The 19737-nt window shown below is 45.2% G+C and overlaps 1 protein-coding gene across 1 annotated transcript in view; it reads left to right on the top strand.

The window, feature by feature from the left end:
- Positions 1–13196: 13196 nt before the first annotated feature.
- Positions 13197–19737, top strand: part of TBX20 (T-box transcription factor 20) — a 36596-nt gene continuing 30055 nt past the window's right edge. Inside the window, exons 1-3 of the mRNA XM_061464737.1 lie at positions 13197–13515; positions 15384–15618; positions 16583–16747. Of these exons, the coding sequence (XP_061320721.1) occupies positions 13389–13515; positions 15384–15618; positions 16583–16747 (527 nt within the window). The 5' untranslated portion in view covers positions 13197–13388. The remainder of the gene's footprint in view (positions 13516–15383; positions 15619–16582; positions 16748–19737) is intronic.

Consider the following 19737-nt stretch of genomic DNA (forward strand, 5'->3'; position numbering starts at 1 on the left):
AGATAAGTATTTACATAGCAAAATTTATCACAAGACATAAATTTATGGGTTACCAGCCTTCACAGATTCTTCTACTTTATGCAAAGTATTTCTTTATGTCCCCTGCAGCTGAGAAATTGGACCTAAATTTGCATATACTGCCTGCTCCATGGCATCATAGAGGAACAGCCTGGTCCTCAGTAAACCCCAGGTGGGGTAGGTGTATTAGTAGCCTTGTTCCTCAAGCCTAGGAATTGGCTTTGTATTCCCAGCCCAAAGAGTTTTGTGACATCTGACATGTTCTTCCTTGCTTTGATTACACAAGTTTATGTGATTGTTTCATTTGTTATAAACTTCTGTAAATTCAAATTATACCAGAGGGGGTAAAAGTAATTTAGCTGTGTTGTATGTGCTGCTATCTCATATATAACAGCTTAAACCTCTTCAGTCCCTGGCAATTGGATGACTAAACAAGCTTGTTAGGAGGTTTACCATAGCCTTCAAACAGAACCACACCTAGACACATCTAAAGCTATTTGGTATCAGCATGGCACATTAATATAAAGTCTGTTGAACAGATAGTAAATCTGGTTTCTGTCTCCCTTCTTAAGAAGGGAACCCAACTTTTGTAAAATCTGGGTTCCATATGCAGAGCCAGCTATGAAGTCTTTCCTTTCACAGGAAAAGCCTGCACCAGTGTCCTCAAGTTTCATCAACTCTATTATGTCTGTCATGCCCCTTCCTTTCCCCCCCACCCCTCATTCCCCAGGAGATTCAAAGAACCAGTGCTTTGGTCAGGCCTGCTTCTTCTTTACTAGAGACAGATGAGGATAAGTAGGTTTCTTGTCCCCACTACCTGTTAATAACCACAGGCTCAGAGGTAAAAATGATGGGCATGTTGCAAGGACTGAGGTAAAGAGCCTGATGAGGAACCACAGCTTCTGGTGTCAATCATATGAGTCTACAGAGAAAAAGTGGCCAGGTTACAAACAGCCTATTAGTATGGCTGCAAAAGTTTGTTGCGATCCTCCCTCCTTGATTGATGGCTCTGAGGAGAGATTATTTTGAGATACTGAGAACTCTGTTCAGGAGTATGGTTAGCTGTAGAAATGACCCCATCTTTGCTAGATCATGTATGACATGTTTCCTGTGGATAGCTAAGTTCATCAGTAACTCTGGGTGTTGGCAAAGATCCAGCTAAACAGTGGCTAAAGAATGAAGACTGGTGACAAGACGCAGGAAAAACATTGCAGGATAAGCACTGTTTAACTCCTCTGGATCTAAGCTTGAATGTGATGTTTCAGCTTTACATCAAAACTTATGTGCCCTGTGAAAGGGCTGGCATTTGGCAGCAGAAATTACTTCTCTCTAAAATAAATAGAAGTGAGATGAGAATCCAAGTGAGTTACAGATGTCAAGGAGGCAGGCTGCCAGTGATGGCCATGAGCTTGTATTCAGATGAGGTAGGCAATGCTTGAATAAACTGAAAATTCTTTTGTTTAAAAACTCAGATAGGAATAAGGAAGGTGCTTTTCCAAAGGGCTAACCCTTCCTTTCTTGCTGCGTGTGCACAACCTCTCCTCTCTACCCCTGTAGCCCATGGAGTTCTCACTCACGCACTTCAGATGCACGCAAAAGTTTGTTCTTGGTTTTCTGTGGAAGCCCTCTCATCCCTATGACAGTTGGTCCTCCAGCCTTCAGCATGATACAGCTTTAAGAATGCACACTTGTGTCCATGTAAGAAAAACAGGGTAAGCAGCAGGGATACATTAGAAACCCACTCTCTGTGCAGCATCTGCTTCTCCAGCCCCCATCTCTACCATCTGCGGTGCTGTCAGTGAGACAAGTGATTGCTGCTCCTGTAATCCCACCATCACCACCATTGAAAGAACAACAGATTCAAATTTCCAGGCAAAAGAGCACAGTCTAGAGACAGACAAGAAATGCCAAGGTTAACATGTTATTCAAAACTGTATATACTCAGTTTTTAGCAGAGAAGATCAGCAAAATAATGGTGACCATTGTGCTGTGCTTGTGACTGTAGTCTCTACCCATTCAGTCTTCCAGTGCTCAGGTCACACATTAGAGAGGGATCGGTCACTGTAGATTAGCACATGTCATCCATTTTAGTGACAGCAGAGCTAAGTAATACTCCTTTTCCTGCTGCAGTCGGTGGCTTCTCTAAAGACATTTCCAAATTCAATTGCTGTTGGGTTAATTCCTCTTCTCTTATATCATACTGCAAACTGGACAGCTGCCTCAGCTGGTGTCTGAATCCTCAATAGAGAAGAGGTCAGCGAAACTATTTTTCAACATTTAGCAGAAATCTACTGAAACTGTCAATTTTAGAAAGCTGATGGCAAGCTGTTTGACAGATGCCAAGTGGTAAGAGCCCAGATATACTATTGGGAATGTTTATTTGTGGGCATAATCTCCCCTGTCAAACTGAAGAAAAGGATACCATGCAGGCTGCAAATATTAAGTGACAGATTTCATAGGGCCTTTCTTTTGCTGAAAGCATGAGTGTATGTTAAACATAGAGGTGCTCTTCCCAATCCTGAGGATCACATCACTGCAAAAGGCTCACAACCCTTTGAACCTGAACTTAGGAAAGAAAGGGTTCAAATATGGGTTGCTTTGATAGCAAAAATATATAAAAAGCTCTCTGAAATCTGATTTAATTGGATATGATGGTGTCATCGGCTGCTAGTGAGTAGCAATGCCAGCTTTAAGAATAGACTCTATATTCTCCATTGTGAAAGGTCAAGCAGAATCTACAAATCAAACTGTCTTACAAGTACCCTGTTTTATAAGCAGTACTAATACCATCTCTCTGTACGGAGCTTTTAATCAGCAGACTCCAAAGCCTCTTCTACAGCAGGCTGGCATCTTTGTGCTCGTTTTGGGGCAGAGCAAAGCAGGAACGTAGAGCCGTTCAGTTCTGGGCTGGAGTCTAGGATTAGTAAATTCCGGTCTCATGTTCTAGTCACCATCTTGTACTGATTGAGAGAAAATGTGGCATTGCCAAGGAAGGGTGGAGGCATCACCTGAAGTACAAAGCTGTCATCACAGCTGTAAAAGTTCAGCTGTGCTTAATGCACTTTTTTATTCCCAGCAAGTGTTTCCACCCCTGGGACTTAGCACCAAATCTTCTCTTTCTCAACCCTTTGGTCTTAATTTTCTTTCCATTACCAGGCGTCAGATATGTCCATTTATTTTGCCAGAATTAACCTTGGTTTTCCTTTTTGATATAAAATACTTGTTTCAAAGGACTCAGTAAACTATGTCCAGGCTTCTCCCTCCTCACCTCTGTTACAGCCTACTGTATACCATTATTTTTCTTTACAGTGCCAGCCTCAGTTTTACTATCCTCTTAGTAAATCCATACAATTTATTCTAGTAGGTTAAAGGGAATTTTCAATTCCTATTTATTCTAGGCTTTTTTTAGGGTATCCACACTTATCACAGAGAACAGTTTCAGTATTTTGTGCACCATAGGATGGTAAATATCACTTTCCACAGGATCACTTATATCCAAGTGTTTCAAACCTGAGAGTCAAGGGTATTTTTAACATTAGAACTTACAGCATTCCTGGTGCTTGAAAGAATAATATATTAAACATTATTTCTTGTATTGTCTTTTGGCAGCTATCCTTGAAATGGAAAGGCGTACAAGAGGGTTTTGTACTTCATTCTTGCTCAAGAGTTTCTGTAAAAGAAAGATGAATATGGTCTTCGTTATATAAAAGGGGCTATGCCATGGACTTTTCAACTTGTGTGAGACCTAAGCTCTTGGTCAAATCTTTAACTTGCCATAAAGTAACCATGGAAAATATGTTAATATGTTTTTAACTTTAAATATATTATTCTAATGCATTTTAAATGTTCAATGTTTAACATTTCCATTAATGGAAAAAACTTTCAACTAATGGCAGATATTTATTATTTGACAAATATTCTTTTTTTATTATGGCTCAATGAACACACGGAATTACAGTCTATGGCTTCAGGCTGACTTTCATCAATCTCTTCATCAAAGAAAGACCTCTTCAAGAGAAAAAAGTATTTAATCCTGAGTTTAAGAAGTTGCCATGAAGGCAAAGTAAGTCACTGGTTTAATTGGGCTAGGCTTAGCCTAGACCTCAGCAGTGGCTAGGGGTGAAGACAAGGACAAGACAAGGACAAGACAATCAACTACTAGCATTGACTCAAGGCTGCCCTTGCTACTGATCATCAACTGTGTTGGGATTCACTTGTACTGGGCAACTATAGACATATAGAAAAGCCAATTCCTGCTTCAAAGACCCTACCAGCCTCCTTGAAGGAAAGGGTGGGGGCAGTGGTGGTGGAAGGGTTGTGTCTTCCTCCCCTGATGGCTGTTTTGCACAAGAGGAATCCTTTCTGTACAGCAGTCTTTAAACTTAAAAGCTCCCATTTATCTTCCTAATGCTGGGCCAAGAGATGACACTGCAAATGTAGTTCAATCCTTGTGTAACAAATAATTGACAAAATAAAAGCCTAGGAACAGAGATTTCTCTGCTATGGAGAAATAAGAGTCTTAGGATAAATATTGTCTCTATTTGGTGGAAAAGACCTATTTTCACACCTTTTTACTTCCCATTGTTTTTATCCCTAAGGCATTAACTTTGCACAATTTATATGTGTTTATAAACTATACCTATGATTATATTTATTGGTTATTCACTCAACATGTGCAGCAAGGTAATATTCTATTATTTAATGGGAGACTGGAACCAAAAGGGTTTTCATTGCAGCAGCATGAAGACAAGCACCTTCTTGTCCCATATTCTGTGGGACATATTCTATTAGCTATATGTCATTTGCATTTGGGTTTCACAGTAGCAACAGTCACAAGCTTGGCAAATATTGTAAACCTTTCCTGTACCTCATAAAGCCCAGTCCAACTTTGTATCCTGCAAGAACACTTGATCCTAAGACTTTATTTGTTCTCATTTATTAATTTTACACTCATCTGTTAATTTTAAATTAACAAATCTGAGCACTACAAGATTATAAATGTTCTTCATTAGCAAGAACTGGATATTCATTTTTATTAAATATAAATTGCTATAATCTCATGTTTGCCATAGGGAAATGTTAATTCCTATGTCACCCAGAAGCCTAATTGATTTGTATTTTCATTACCGTAACTGTTATTGCTGAAAGCTTTAAGATTTACCACTAATACTGTACTACAGTCAACAAGTTAAGCTCTAATACCAGCCAAAAACTCCCCAAGAGGCTTGGTAAGGTTTAACTGAAGTGTTGGCTCAGGTTCTTCTCTGATCCACTCTAAATGAACTGTTAACTTTAAAGGGGCCAGATTTTCACCTCCGATTGCCTGCAAGATTATGGCAACCTACTTGGCTTTTAGCCATGTTTTACAGTGCAAGTTCCAGGTGGATTGGTTTCCTCACTTTGATATATATAATGGAAGCAAGCTGGTTTCTTCCATGGGCAGGGCAGGAGGCGCTTAGCTCGTACGCTTGTCTTTGCACTGCTGCAATGAAAACCCTTTCGGTGCCAGCCTCCCAGCAAAGCACATGCTGGGAATTACTCAGACTAGTGAACTGCTTTCCCCCAGTGTTATTTACGACCACGTTGTTTCAAATAAGCTTAGTTTCCCTCTGCAAGCTTAGCCCTTGCCAGATAAATCACTATTATGTTATGGGTACTGAAATGTGTTTTCCAAGCCCTAATCCTGAATACTTTGGAAATTGCAAGCTTAAAAACAAAATAAAAATCCTTTTCACACCAGAACACCCCCAATCCTGTCCTTCATACTGTTAAAATAAGCAAAAGCAATGCCTTTCACCACACCACAGTGTGGGAATGCTTCTCCCTCTGTCCTTACAGCGTGGAAATAAGCCAGAAGTATCTGGCAGCCCTGTCTGTGGTGCCTGACGGGCCCAGCAGCATGGCCCTATCTGTGAGCACTAGGTTTCTGCAGTTGTGGCTGCAGAAAGCTGCTAGAGCACTTTCTTGGTGACAGCAGTGCTGCTCCCAGACCGTATAACACGCTTTATCACAACCTGCTCTGTGTGATCTGGGAGGGTTGTAAATCACAACGCTTCTTTTCACTTTGCGAGTTCACCAGGCCAGAAGATAAATCTTTGTTCTCCATTCACCTTATATCTCCTTGTTTACTAGCTTTTTATTTTCTTTTCTTTTTCAAACTTCCATTTTCCTTTACTTGTGATGTGGGATGCAAAACATAGATGCATCACTGAGCAAAAATGGAACAGCATCTGCTACTGAAGCTTTTGGAAAATGGCTGATAGTCTTCCTTTAATTCTTTCTACCCTCGGCCCTCAAAGCAAAACTCGTTGTCTTTGGGCGTATTCCTACTGCTGTATGCTCACAGAGGGAAAATATGCAGAGGTCAGCAATTTCAAAGGCAGTCTCTAATTTTAGGTTCTTAGCTTTGGATATTTTGGGACAAAACATTGGACACAACAAAAGAAGCGTCAAGGAACTATAAATCTAGATGAAGTAAGTAACACCCAGGGCATCTCAAACTGGAGACCCAAACCAGAGACTCTTCTATTTAAAATGAAATTACAAAAAAAAAAAAAAAGTTTTAGCATTTGCCAGAAAATGTTTTTTCTTAGTCCTTGAGGTTTCCATCCTTCCCCACGCTTCCCGCTATCCCTATTTTCATATTGCCATTATAGGCAACTCTGAAATTCTCCTACTAATCCAAGGCCTGCAAAAGAATTGCCCTTCCTCATAATGCGCATGTGATTATCTTCAGACTGACTGCTGTGTAAAAGCTCATTATACTTTTAACCAAAAAAAGCTTCTTGAGACGTTTTTATGTAGCTGAATTTGTTCTAAATACTTTCAATGGGCAACTTATTGCTTAGTAACATCTTTTAAATATGCAATTTTAAAACTTTTAAACAGCAAACAAACCACCTATTTAAATTCTAATTGTGTGGTAAAGCTCAAAAGTTCTGATTTATTAAGTACTTTTTAAAATTATATATAAAATATGGAAAAAGTCAAGAAGACTTGAAAGAAAGTTAAAAGAGATTCACTCAAAAGATCAACCACAGAGACACAATAAAATAATACAATACTGTTTCAGGAGCTCAGGTACATTTGCCAAGCAGTCCCACTGCAGAGTCCCACTCACTCAGTAGCCAGAGATTTGCTTCAACCAACAAATGATTGCAGGGACAGCTCTCCTGGAAACTGCAAGCCCAAAACTTTGGAAGGACCCCCATACCTGATGAAAGGAGAAGGAGCCATTGCAATCTGCAGTCCACCAGAAACTGCATCTTGACTTCCATCTTCAAGGTGGAAGTCAAAGTTTAAAGTGAGCACTGAAATACAGAAATCTTCTTTTCCAGCAAACCTTTGGTCCGAAGCAGTGGTTTAGGCTGACAGTAAATCTTCTGCTGTGGCAGACTGCAGGTTGCTTGTGTTGATTTATGGAAAGCAACTAAGAAAAGCACCACTGGACAAGTTTTAAGTGTGTGATACTGCAGGGCTATGTGGATAGATATGTATCCCTGCACACACATCATTTTCATGTTGAATAATATTCCCATCCGTTAAGTAAGCAAGTGACATTTTATGCTTTACAAAGTTTGGAAGAGTGTTCTGAAATGCTTTGTGTGCAATGAAGTTGAAAGTTCTTTTTGTGTGAAGAAACCAGGCAAACGGCTCCTTTTGCCAGCCATTGACACACAGTTCCCTCCAACGAAGTAGCTGGAATGTGAACAGAAAGTTTTATACTCTCTGACTTTTATTTACTTATTTTTTAAGACCTATGAAGGAGATTTTCTGCCTCTCTTCATCCATCCAAGAAGCCAGCCTTTCTGCTTAGTTCTGCCAGTTAATTCAATGCATATTTCCTCTACCTCTGCAAAACAGGTGGAAGGGCTCTTAAGGACCTCGGTTTGAAAATGAGCACATAATAGATGTATAAAACCAGAACGTTAAAGATCACCATTGGCTGTTATTTTAAACCCCACATTCCAAAGCGGGTGCTTGGTGACTGCAGGCACCAGGTGCATGGCATGGGTCTTGGCCATTCTGTGTGCTGGCTGGGGATGACTTATTTTGCTTTGGGTTTCATGTAAATGATGTTGGGAAAGTTGAGCAAGACAAACTTGTGTGTTAATTAATTAAAAAAAAAATGAATCCCAAAATTTTATAAAAAGAAAAGGCTCATGACTTCTGGTGAATGTGATGGGGAGGAGGGCAAAGGTCCCTCACTGCATGGAGGCAGCTTTCTGAGTGGGGAATCCTCAAACATAAAGAGATTTTGCAATATTTGAAGGAAATGATCACATCTGGAGTCTTGGTAGTGCTTCAGATTATAGCTGAAGAGCATTAGGAGTACAAATCCGTACAGGAAAGTTCATCAGCTTTTAGTGATGGGTTTAAACCAACAAAATAAAACCTGCAGAATAACCAAAACAGGATTTTTTTAGATTAAAAATGTCATTGCTCCCATTAAGTGTGAACTTGAGGTTTATATGGAAAATACAGTGTATTTTCTGCACATGGAAGGGGTGTTAATGTTGAATCATGTCCAACTGACATGACGATGTGTGCATGCACGGTATTGCCCTTTGGAATAGGTGTTGGTGCACCCATGGATCCATCGATACTCACACTCTTGTACCGTGTGTACATACAGCAGGAGCAGATCTGCTATATGACTTTGGATCAGGATGGATGTGTTTAATGATGTCTCTGGCTGTGAGACCTCCCGAGCCTGTGTCTTTCTGTCCATGTGTCCATGTTGAGCTATTCCTGTTCGTGCTCTCCATGGACAAAGACGTCTTCGGTTCAGGAGTGCAGCAGCCTGCAAAGTGCGAATAATTTTCAGCGAGGAGTTACACTAAGTGGGAAAGCTTTTAGCACATTATCCACTGGCAATTGGACTATAATCTAATTGCCAGCCCTCGGGTCTTAATAGAGCCTTTCTCTTCCCACCATTGGATTTGCATCTGGGAGATGCCTAATGGGTTTAAAACGCCTCGCTTTTTTGTCCCAGTAAGCTGCCTTCTCGGCATAGGTGACATTGAGATGGTTTTGTTGGGAAATTGGATCTGGGGTACCTGGGCTTCTCCTTTACCTGCGGGAAGAGCGCGGGAAGGGGGATGGAGCTACCCCGCCGCAGGAATAGCGCTGGGAACGGGGCTTGCTCCGAAGCCGGGGACCAAAGGGAGGGTGAAGCCGGCGGAGAGAGCTATGGAATTATGTGCAGCAGAGGAGTGGAAAGGGAAAAAGAGCCTGAAAGTAGAACCGATAATCGTGTAGGGTTGCAATGAGCGGAGCCGGGGAGCCCTGTGGGCTTCGCTTTGCAGAGTGGCTATGTGCTCGCAAGACATGAACGGGCGCTCTGCAGAGGCTGACCGAGGGACTAAAACCGATTCTTTCGGACAAGCGGGTTTCAGCTACTGGGAGGGATTAAAAATATAAAGAAAGATAGAAAAAGCATCAGGAAAAGATTTAACTCCTCCCCTCCCGAGGCGGGAATGCCGTCAAGGCAAAAGCAGCCCCGCAAGTTGTCCCGCGGTGCGGGATGAAGGCTCGGGCACCGGCTCCTGGTAGCACTGGGCCGGGAGCAATCAAGGCAGGAAGGCAACGGTGAGGGGCCGGCATCGGCATCCTCACCCTCGGGCTCCTAATTAAAGCGGGGGGCGCCTCGCCCTCTGCACAGGCGATGGCTCCAGAGGAGAGATGTGGGAGTAAGGGAGGAAGACGGAAACAGCATATAGATATAGACATGTATTTCTATATATATAAAAGAGCTGTGGCCCCTCCATCACTACGCGAAACTGGCTTAAAATCTGCGCGTGATCTCCGCGCGCTTTGCGCCCTTTTTTTCCGCAGGCAGAAGCGCTGTGCGGCCGCGCAAAAGACAGCACCCTGTGAGCTCCTGTCACCCAAGAAAAGGCTCACCTGAAATCATCGGCGGAAGGGCAAGCTTTCAGGCGGGTTTCAGCAGGTTTCTGTCCCTCGTGTCTCCTTCCTGCCGTGGTTTGGGCCGGGAGGAAGTGGCGTCCATAGTTTTCACGGGATTAGGATATTCCCGTTGCTTGTCAGCGGGCAGAGAGACGTTTTGGAAAGGGGCTAGAGGCTCCCTGTTTGAAACCTGACGGTGAAACCGAGATTTAATCCTGATTAAAGCTGGTAAAGGAACGAGCTCAACGGGGCGTGCGGCACTTCTCCTCAGCTGTGCCCCGCACGCTGCTTTTTGGACAGCGAGGAGCTTTTCACGCAGAGGAGGGTGGAAAAAAACCGGTATTTTGAAAGGATAATTAAGCCTAATGACATGGCTCTGCCCTACCAGATGGACACTAGAGACAAATACACAGATTTGCTAGACAGAATACAAACTGCTGTGTGGATGGCGTGTTCTTTATATACGGATAAAGAAATAACGAAGGATTTTATAGGAACGGGTTCATCCAAGGCAAACGCCCTGCTCGGGGCCAGCAGGGCTTGTAACTCTGCTCTCGGGAGCAGGCTGGATGCAGCGGTGACAGCCACCATCTCGGCGGGGACCGGCTGCTGCGGCTCCATCCCCTGGGAAGGGCCCGCAGGGGTTTATTAATTACGTTAATTAATGGGAAAGCAGAGAGGGATCAAGAGCATTGGGGTCCCCAGTCTCTGGAAGCCCCCACCCCCGTCCCCGGAGTGGCGGCCCAGGGCAGCCGGCGTCTCTTCCCTTTCCCACCCGGGGTCCGCAGGCGGCAGGGGACGGAGCCGCACCGAGGATTAGGCTGTCGGAGCCGAGCCCCGTTCATTGCACGTGGGGCTGGGGAAGGGGTGCTCTGGATGTCTAGACAAGGCTCTTTTGCTTATCGGAGGCTGAGCGAGGGGGAAACTAAGAAAATAAAAGATTCTCGTGGGATAGAGAGAAAAATTGCACGGCTCTGATGAGTAAAGAAGAGCCATCCTATGGTGGCGGACCCCGTACAAAATGAAATTATTAAAATAAAATAAAATAAAACAAAATAATAAAGCTCCTGGTTTCCGTCCACCCCGGGTTTTCGATTTCTGAGGTACGAGGTTGGACCCGCAAGCTCCTAAAGCCGGTCCCTTCGCAGGACAGCAGCCCCCTGCCCCTGTCTCAACTCGCCCGCTGAGCCGCTCCCCCCACTTCCCGCTTGCCCCCGCAAGGGTCAGGTCCGGGTCCGGGTCCAGGTCCTTCTTCCCGGGCTGCAGGCAGCGCACGTCCACCCCATGGGGCTGGAAATCCAGCGACGAGGCACAGCAGAAAAGGCTCCGATCCTGCACGTCGGTATTTTCCAGCCAGGAGCAGTCAGCACCGACATATTCACCCCTCCCCTGAGCCCCGACGGGCCGCGGGCAGCCCCTGCCAGGGACAGGTATGTTACCACCTGGCTGCTGGGGACGGAGAGAAGCAAGGGGAAAAGGGAGAGTTCTGGTGGGTTGTGTGGTTTGGGGTTTTTTGGTTTGTTTGTTTAGGTGTTTTTTTTTTTTTCTGGATCCGCGCTGTTTCTTTGACGGAATCTTGGCTTTTTTATCTATGTTTGCGAGGTGCATAGAGGAGGTAGGAGACCAAAGGGGACTGAGGCATCCCCCACCACCACCGTAACGGTGAAGAGAATTCCTCAGGCTATTCGCACCCCTCCCTTGTCTTTCTTTTCAGGCAGGCCGGACCCTGCTTTCCAGGTAGGGCCAAGCAAGCGTAGGGCCGGGACCCCCCAGGAGCAGGGAACCCGGGCTGTAAAAAAGAAGGGATGTCCCTCGGAGTGAAGCGGAAAAGTGTTCCTGGAGCTGTTTGTTTGTTTGTTTTCTTCGGGTTGATGGCGGGACAGTCGTTCTGCTCCGGTTTCGCTGTGGTCAGCGATGCTCCGGGGGTTGACCTGGCTGCTGCAGCGGGGGCTGGAGGGGTTCCTCCACTGTTCATGCCTTAGGTGGGACCGGGCCCCCAGACCTCACTGTGGGCCACACTGAAATCCTCAGCCCTCTGCCAAAAGCGTCAGGAGCTCCTGAATACCCTGTTTGTGATAGAATATCTATATATTTATTCTATGTTTTCTATTCTATGTAATCTATATATTAGCGAATTCCGTTAATAAATGGCAAACCGCCGCTGGTTCTCCCTCATTTCAAAGCGATAAGGCACTATTTCACGTTGCCCCCTTCACTGGCTGTAAGGGGGTGACCCGAATAATTGTTTCCCCGTATTCATTAATCAAATAAATTCAGCAGGAATAGGAGGCGCACAGATCTATCTATCCCTGGCCGAGGCTAGTCCTTGTGTCTCTTGGCACAAGCCTGAGTATTAAATTTAGGTTCTAGGATTAGAAGTTGGAAATTTACTGAACAAATTTGCGTGTCTTCTTGAGTCATTTTAGCTAGCAAGTATTTTTAGTCCTCTTTTTATTTAAAGGACTTTAGTTAAATTACTCGCATTTTTATTTATTATTAAAGGAAAGATGCTTACATGATATGTTTACTAGAGTCCTGGCGAGCAACTTACTTAAATCACTGCCTCGGAATAATCTGCTTGTTGGCACCATCAGCCCGTCCTGGGTTTCTTCTCTGTCTTATGTACTTGATCGATACCATTTACTTTGGTGGCGCCGATATGAAACGGGGTTGCAGAGAAGAGGGCAATCTGGGACGGCAAGGGTCTGGCCGGGGCAAGTAGAGCTGTTTGGGATGACAATATTTGGCTTCCAGGTGCGGGAAAACCAAGTGTACGATCAGCCTTAGGGAACCTTCTGTCGCAAAAGGCAGAAAGCGACTAAAAAGGATGCTTTAAGAGTTGCGGTCTTTTACAATTTCTACAAAAAGTAGAAAATTGACACACACCTGAGTGCGTAAAATAAATTAAAATAAAATAAAGTAAAATTTTAAAGAAAAATGGAAAATATACCCCAAACCAATCTCTTCCTCCTCTCAACCATCTCTCTACTGATTCTTGTGTCGACAAAGTGCATAGCCTAGGGACCTTCTCGGAGCATCCCCGGCCGGCATTCCCCCCCTTAGAGGACTCCTAGGAGAGGGGAGCTCACTCAGAGCGGCAGCCCGGGGGCGGCTCGGTGAGCAGCGGGACTGGGTTGCCCGAGGGCGGAGCGGCGGCGGGGGTCGGCCACCCCCTGCCCTCCCCGCGGGCGGGCACAGCCCTCTACTCCTCTTCTTCCTCCTTATTTTCCTCCTCTTCCTCCGCCCTCCTCCTCCCCCCTCCGCGGCCGGGCCGGGGCCCTTGACGTGTCCCGCCGCCGATTGGCCGCCGGCCGATAGGATCTCCGCGGCCCCGCGTTAAGGCGGGGGAGCGCGCAGCGCTAGGCGCAGAGCGTTTCCTTTCCGCCCGGTATCCCGGCTCCGCTGCCCCCGGTACTCCGTCCCGCCTGTCCCGTGCCCAGCCGCTTCTCCCGTGGGTGGCCATGGAGTACACGCCGCCCCCCAAGCCGCAGCTCTCCTCCCGGGCCAACGCCTTCTCCATCGCAGCCCTCATGTCGAGTGGCAGCTCCAAGGACAAGGAGTCTTCCGAGAGCACCATCAAACCTCTGGGTGAGTGGGGACTGGGGCGGCCACTGGTGTCCGTGGGGCGCGGAGCTCCCTTCTCTACGTCCGTCCATCTGCCCACCCCTTTAAAGCCCCGCAGCCGGTTTCCTCCTTGCCCGCAGGTTTCCCCTTGCAGAAGTCAAAGCTCTGCCGCGAAACCCAGAGGAGCCTCTTCGTGTACTCACCGCCCTTCTTAGGCGAGGCTGTTTATAGCATGAACGGGCTCCTATAGCATAAACCGGCTCCGAAATTCCTCTAGCTTAAATCACTTCTGTCACTTACCCGGTTTTGCCATTCTTAGAACTACTCACACCCTGAGGTAGTTACACCTCCTTTCGTTGCCATCAAGCGAACCTCTTCATAGCTATAGCAAAGAAACCATGGTTTTGAAGCCATCTAAGAGAATGTCCGCTATCGTGCCCAGGCTTATAAGGGGTAGTAAAACTTGTACGTAGACCTGAAAATCCCCTCGGTCCGCAGCCGCTCGCTGTAGGCTCATACAGGCTGTTTTACTCTACAGCGTCCGGAAGGATTTTTCTAGTAATTCCTGACGATTTTCGGGAAGCGACTTCGCTTTTATTCACTCGCCTAGATTCAGATGCTCTAAGGCTTTAAAAACCGCTCATTATTGCCTTCTTCTCCTCCTGCCCCGAAATTCCTGCGGTCCTTGCATCTATCCCAGAGTTCGCAGGAAAATACTGCTACAAGAAAAAAAAAAAAAGTGTTAAGCTTCCAGGGCGCCAATGAAGAAGATAACCCTCGATGTTATAGGAATTCGGAGAAGGCAGCGCTCTCGGCGCCTGCTCCACCTCATCAACGGACTCGACAGCTTCACATAGTCCAGGGGTTCATTGTGAACTTTACTTTTTAGACTAGGCGATAACGTAGGCCGGGAATGTTGTAGCATTTCCCGTTTGATATATTCACATGGTCTTGTGTTAACCGTAGCTGCTCTTCTTCATTTACCTTCCTTTTTTTTTTTTTTCTGAAATAGCTCTTTCCATTAACTTTTCAATTACTTTTTAAACTCATTCCCCCACCCCGCCACTGAATTGGGAATCGAAGGGAAACGACTGCCCGGAGATTTGGCCGAAATCCCGCTGCAGATAGGCCGGGCTGCGGATCCGCGGCCGCGTCCCGCTGACGGGCCAGACCCCTGTGCCCTCCTCTCCTTCCCCTCAGAGGCCCTGAAGCCTCCCGGAGCTTGGGGAGGGGAGGGAAGAAGCTTCGGAGGGAGCTAACGCCGCACCCGCGGGGCCAGCGCCTCCGCGCAGGGTGCGCGGCCGCACGCAGCTCCCCTCCCCGGAGCCCGTTTCCCTAAGGGAGTGTGTTGAGCCTCAGCAATCCGGCTGAGAGGCAAGGGCAGAGCCGGCTTTCTGGGCGGGTGAGTTAGCGCTAGGAGCTCGCTTCCCCGCGGAGGAAGCGCGGCAGCGCTAAGGCTCCTTCCGAGTTACGGTCTCTGACAGCGGCGCAACTGAGGAGCAGCCGCCAGCGAGACCCTCAGAGCCGGGCGCTCCCGTTTGAATGAGAATTAGTGACTTTTCCATGGAAATCCTCGGCTGGCAACGAGGGGATCCCATCCTGACCCTCCGCGCCCGCGCAGCCGGCAGCAGCCGGGCGGGATGCGGCGGGGGCTGAGCCGCTCCCCGGCCTTTTCCCAAAGCTCATATCCGACAATCACCAGCTCTATCCTCAAATGATGAGCAGGCGCCTTAGAAACAGCGCGGCTGTGCGGGGTCAGAGGGGACAGCTGAACCAGAAACGCCTTTCAATTTAATTGTATTTTTACACAGTTTCTCTCAGCGGTCCCTAGTCCCGTCTTGACTGAATAGTGTCTCTCTTCTTCTCTTTCCCCCCACCCTGAAATCCTGCAGAACAATTCGTTGAGAAATCCTCTTGCGCCCAGCCTTTGAGTGACTTATCCAGCCTGGACCCTCACGGGGATTTTAGCACCAGTCCTTCATCCCTGTGCACCGAGCCCCTCATCCCCACCACCCCTATCATCCCGAGCGAGGAGATGGCTAAAATCTCCTGCAGCCTGGAGACCAAAGAGCTCTGGGATAAGTTTCATGAACTGGGTACCGAGATGATCATCACCAAGTCCGGGAGGTAAGGCTGGGCAGCCCCGGCATCCCTGCGGGCAGCCTCCGTACAGTGCCTTTGGGCAGAGGGAAATGAAGGGAAACTAAACATCCCCCCCCGGTTCTTATTCTGGGAGAGCAGCACGGATGGCTAAGGGTTGGTACAGACACGGGGAAACGCGGGGTGGTGGAGAACGAACTCGGCCAGGGCTTGTTTTGCTTCGGTTTTCTTTTCTCTCCGTTGCAAGAGAATCCCAGGCTTCCTCCTCCGTTTCTTCTGTAAAGCCTTTTGGATGAGTCCATCGCAGTCCGGAAGAGCCGAGTGGCTTGTCGGGTTTTGTAACCCGCAGAGTTACTCGTTATTAACGCAGTTCCTCGACGATTGTGTTTTTTACCAGCGTGTGTGTTAAAAGCACATACAAAATCTGCAATTTGAGGCTGAAGAATTGAAACTGCTTTAAAAGTTATTGGACTATGTCGGGTCGACCGCACAATCTCACAGTTAAAAATAGCGTCTTGTAGAAATGGACGTAAAGGAAGTTTTTAGGTTTTGAAAATTCCTCTCGGAAATAATCGTAAACGCACATCTAAGCTACGGGAGACACAGAACGGTAATGATTTCTGCACTATTTCCCTAACACTGTGTGGATCCCATTAAAAAAATCCACCTAAGGACTTATGTACCTTCGGTACAAGTATTTTCGGGAATCGTTCTGTACGTTTAACAGGCAAAAGGTACATTTTTCCTCTTTAATTTTTGCCATGGTTTTGCTTCCAAAAAATCGTTTTGCTTTCAAGTTGTTTTGTTTGGTCTTTTTTCTGCCCGTATTAGAGGTACACACGGGATTTAATTTCTACTATGCTGAAGCACAATCAATAGATGCTTTTTTTTTTTTTTTCCCCAGGTGGTTTAAATAGTATTCTTATTTTCAGAAGCTTTTTTATTTCTTTTCTCCATCACCTATTTATTTTCTGATTTGCCTTTATTTCAGGAGGATGTTCCCTACGATCAGGGTTTCCTTCTCGGGAGTGGATCCTGAAGCCAAGTATATTGTGTTAATGGATATAGTTCCTGTGGACAATAAAAGATACAGATATGCCTACCACAGGTCTTCCTGGCTAGTGGCTGGAAAAGCTGACCCTCCACTCCCTGCAAGGTTTGTAGATTTTACTGCTGGGATTCTTTTTATTTTCTTTACTTTTTCTTTATTGTTACTATTATTTTCTTCAAGAATATCCGGTGTTTATCTTTTCACACTGTTTGGAAACAGCACTCTAAGATTTTGAGTCTGTGCTCAACAACATTGATTGCAAAACACTGACCAATTTCTGTGATGCAGAATCGGGCCCCAAATCGCTGCTTGAGGTTTAGTTTATATTGAATGCTCCAACGCATGCAGGACTTCACTAAAGGCTCTTTTATTTTGTATGTATATACATGTGTGTGTATGTATATATATGTATATCTAAATGAAGTTTGCCTCAATTCAGATAAGAAAGCTTAAAAAAAAGTAATATATATCGATTTCTCTCTTGGCTTTGCCCCCCCCCCCATTTGCCCACCACTGTCAAGTACAAGTTGAAATACTCCATTGCAGTTCAGTGCTGTTTATGCTTGAATATTTATTGCTTATTTCTTGATAACACATTCAACATTTGCTAAACTATACTTTTATTCTTGATTTTAATTGTCTCTTAGGCAGCAGACAAAGTGTGGATCAGTTCTGCAGCACAGGGTTTGTTTGTGGTGGGTTTTTTTTTTTTTTTTTTTTGTTAAGGAATCCTGACATTTTTTTGAGAAACTATGGGAAAAAAAATCAATTAAATTCTCCCCATTTTCGATACAGAAACAAAATGCTATAGGCAATTCCTATAATAATTCTGTTAATGTAATGAATGACTGACCCCTTTGAGCATGGAGAAACTGAGGCTGCAGCACTAGGCTGTGCGGTGGGAGGGCACTTCAGAGTCCCACACTTCATCGTATTCAGCACAGCACTTCAGTACCTACTTAAGCCCCCAAGTCCCATAAGGCTGAAGCACATGTCCAACGGCTTTGCTGAGTCAGAGCCGGAGATATGGAAATAACCTGGATGCCTCTCTGGCTTCAAAGAACCTTTCTGTTGAGGGCTCAATGCAGGCACACGGATCTGCTCCAGGTGGCTTAGCCCGGGGTTAAGAACTTGCTTATTACAGAGGCAGAAATTAGAAGTGAAACACAAGAAATGGAAGTGGATTTTTTGGTGTCTGTGAGTATAGGGACCGAATCCTGCATGCCTCCCTCATATAAATAGTTTAGCTGGATTCTTGCTGACTGCTCATCTCTGGAAGGCGGCTCAGGGAAGCAAACAAACAAAAAGTGCATGCAGAGAAGCTGTGATTAAAGACGGCAACCTAGGAGTTATGTTGGTTCTGTTTTCATGGCCAAAAACTCCTTCTTGCAATGCGGTTAACGTCTGAGGGCTTCATTTGACGTATTGTAATAGGCACTGATCAAAACCCCAAGGAAAAAACACGGGTCCTGCTCCAAAGAAGTCGGCATCAAAAGGAAAAATGAAAGGAGGACAGAAATAGTTTTTAAGGCAGAGTTCTCCCCTTCTTAGTTTTTTGTTCATGTGCTTTCTGGGATACCTTTAAATAGATTGCTAATTCACATTGTATTTGGCATAGACTAGTTCAATAAGGAAATGCAAGAATATAAGACACTGATCCTTGGAATAAGTAGCAGCTGTCCTACTGAGTGTTTCAGAACCAGGGTCAAACCTTCTTGCAGTTTAATATTTATCATAATACTGTGGTAGCTCTTTGAGGTCCCCAATGGATCAGTGCCTCTGTGTGCAAAAGTGTACCTGTGCTGCTTCATTTTCAGGCTGTTTTGCCCCATGTGTAAATGCATCCCTCTCCTGTTCCATTTTCAGGATGCTTAGCCAAAAAGACCAGTGATCAGAGCAAAGGCACAGATTGCTTTTTCTTTGTATGAAGGGTACTTACATAGACACTTACACACTTTCTCCTCCTTATGTTTCTGTTCTGTGAGAAAAAAAGGGTGTCAAGAGGTTCAGACATTTGCATTACTTGTGCTTTTTCTGTTAATGCATCTTTTGAGGTGGGAGGCCTCTGTCTTGCTTGAACACATTAAAAGTCGTACTCCTCCCACCTTGAAACAGGCTTGGTCCTGCTCCAGTAATAGAACCCCTTAATGAAGTTAAGATTTCTTGTCCTCAGAACACACAGTTTTAGCTCTTCTTACTTGAGTGCTAGTGAGGGGGGTACATGTGCTTAGCGCCTGGTACCAAGGTGCGAACTCCCCCTGCTCATCCTCCCTGCCTTCATGTGTACAGGCACAAAGGCATCAGGGGAATTATTAAGGAGTCACATTGTGCATGTGTGTAAGACTTTGCAGGATCCAACCTGTTAGCTGTTTTGCTCTTTGCATTATGCAAATAACTTTCAATGCTAAAACAGCCCCCCCCCAAATTAATAAGTAATCTGTGATTCTGTTTGAAAGATTAGCCTTTCAGGGAACTTTTTATTTAAACCAGTTTTATCCCTGTCTTCCCGCTGTCAATGTTTAAGACAAGCTTACGTTGCAACAAACAAATAAAAATATTTTTTGGAGAGTCTTTTGTAAATCTTCAGAAGTGCTATTTGGGGATGGAACATCTATCTGATACTTTGCTCTCCTAAATTGCTAATACTGTGTGAAACATCAGTTTCATCCGTTTCAGCATGTACCTTTATTTGTTCTTCCTTTTTCACCTTCTTTCCTTCACTCAGAAGTTTTTGTTGGTTTGTTTTTTTACTGTATTTGGCTATGATCATATTTTTAATGAAGTTATGGTGTTTACATGCTTAGAGACCTTTAGGTAGGAAAACTTTAAAAGGTATCATACTTGAGACATTAAAGTCATTAAAAGTAGCATGCTTGGGGTGCGTAGGACCAGACAAACTGTTAAACTAAACAGGAGAGTGGTGTTTCATTCCAAGATACACCAGAAGGAAGCAGTACCCAAACTATATCATGACACATTATATGCTGTGGAGCAAATTCACGTCCAAATATGGCCCCTGAAGCCTTTGTGAACTGAAATGAGCAGCCCCTTGCATCTGGCCAGCCTTAGGCAGCGAAGCCTGCATGAGCTTCTGG

The sequence above is a fragment of the Pezoporus flaviventris genome, unplaced genomic scaffold (assembly GCF_033815535.1).
Source record: "Pezoporus flaviventris isolate CSIRO_AGI_PZ_B2104156 unplaced genomic scaffold, CSIRO_AGI_Pfla_v1 ptg000037l, whole genome shotgun sequence".
Lineage (NCBI taxonomy): Eukaryota > Metazoa > Chordata > Aves > Psittaciformes > Psittacidae > Pezoporus > Pezoporus flaviventris.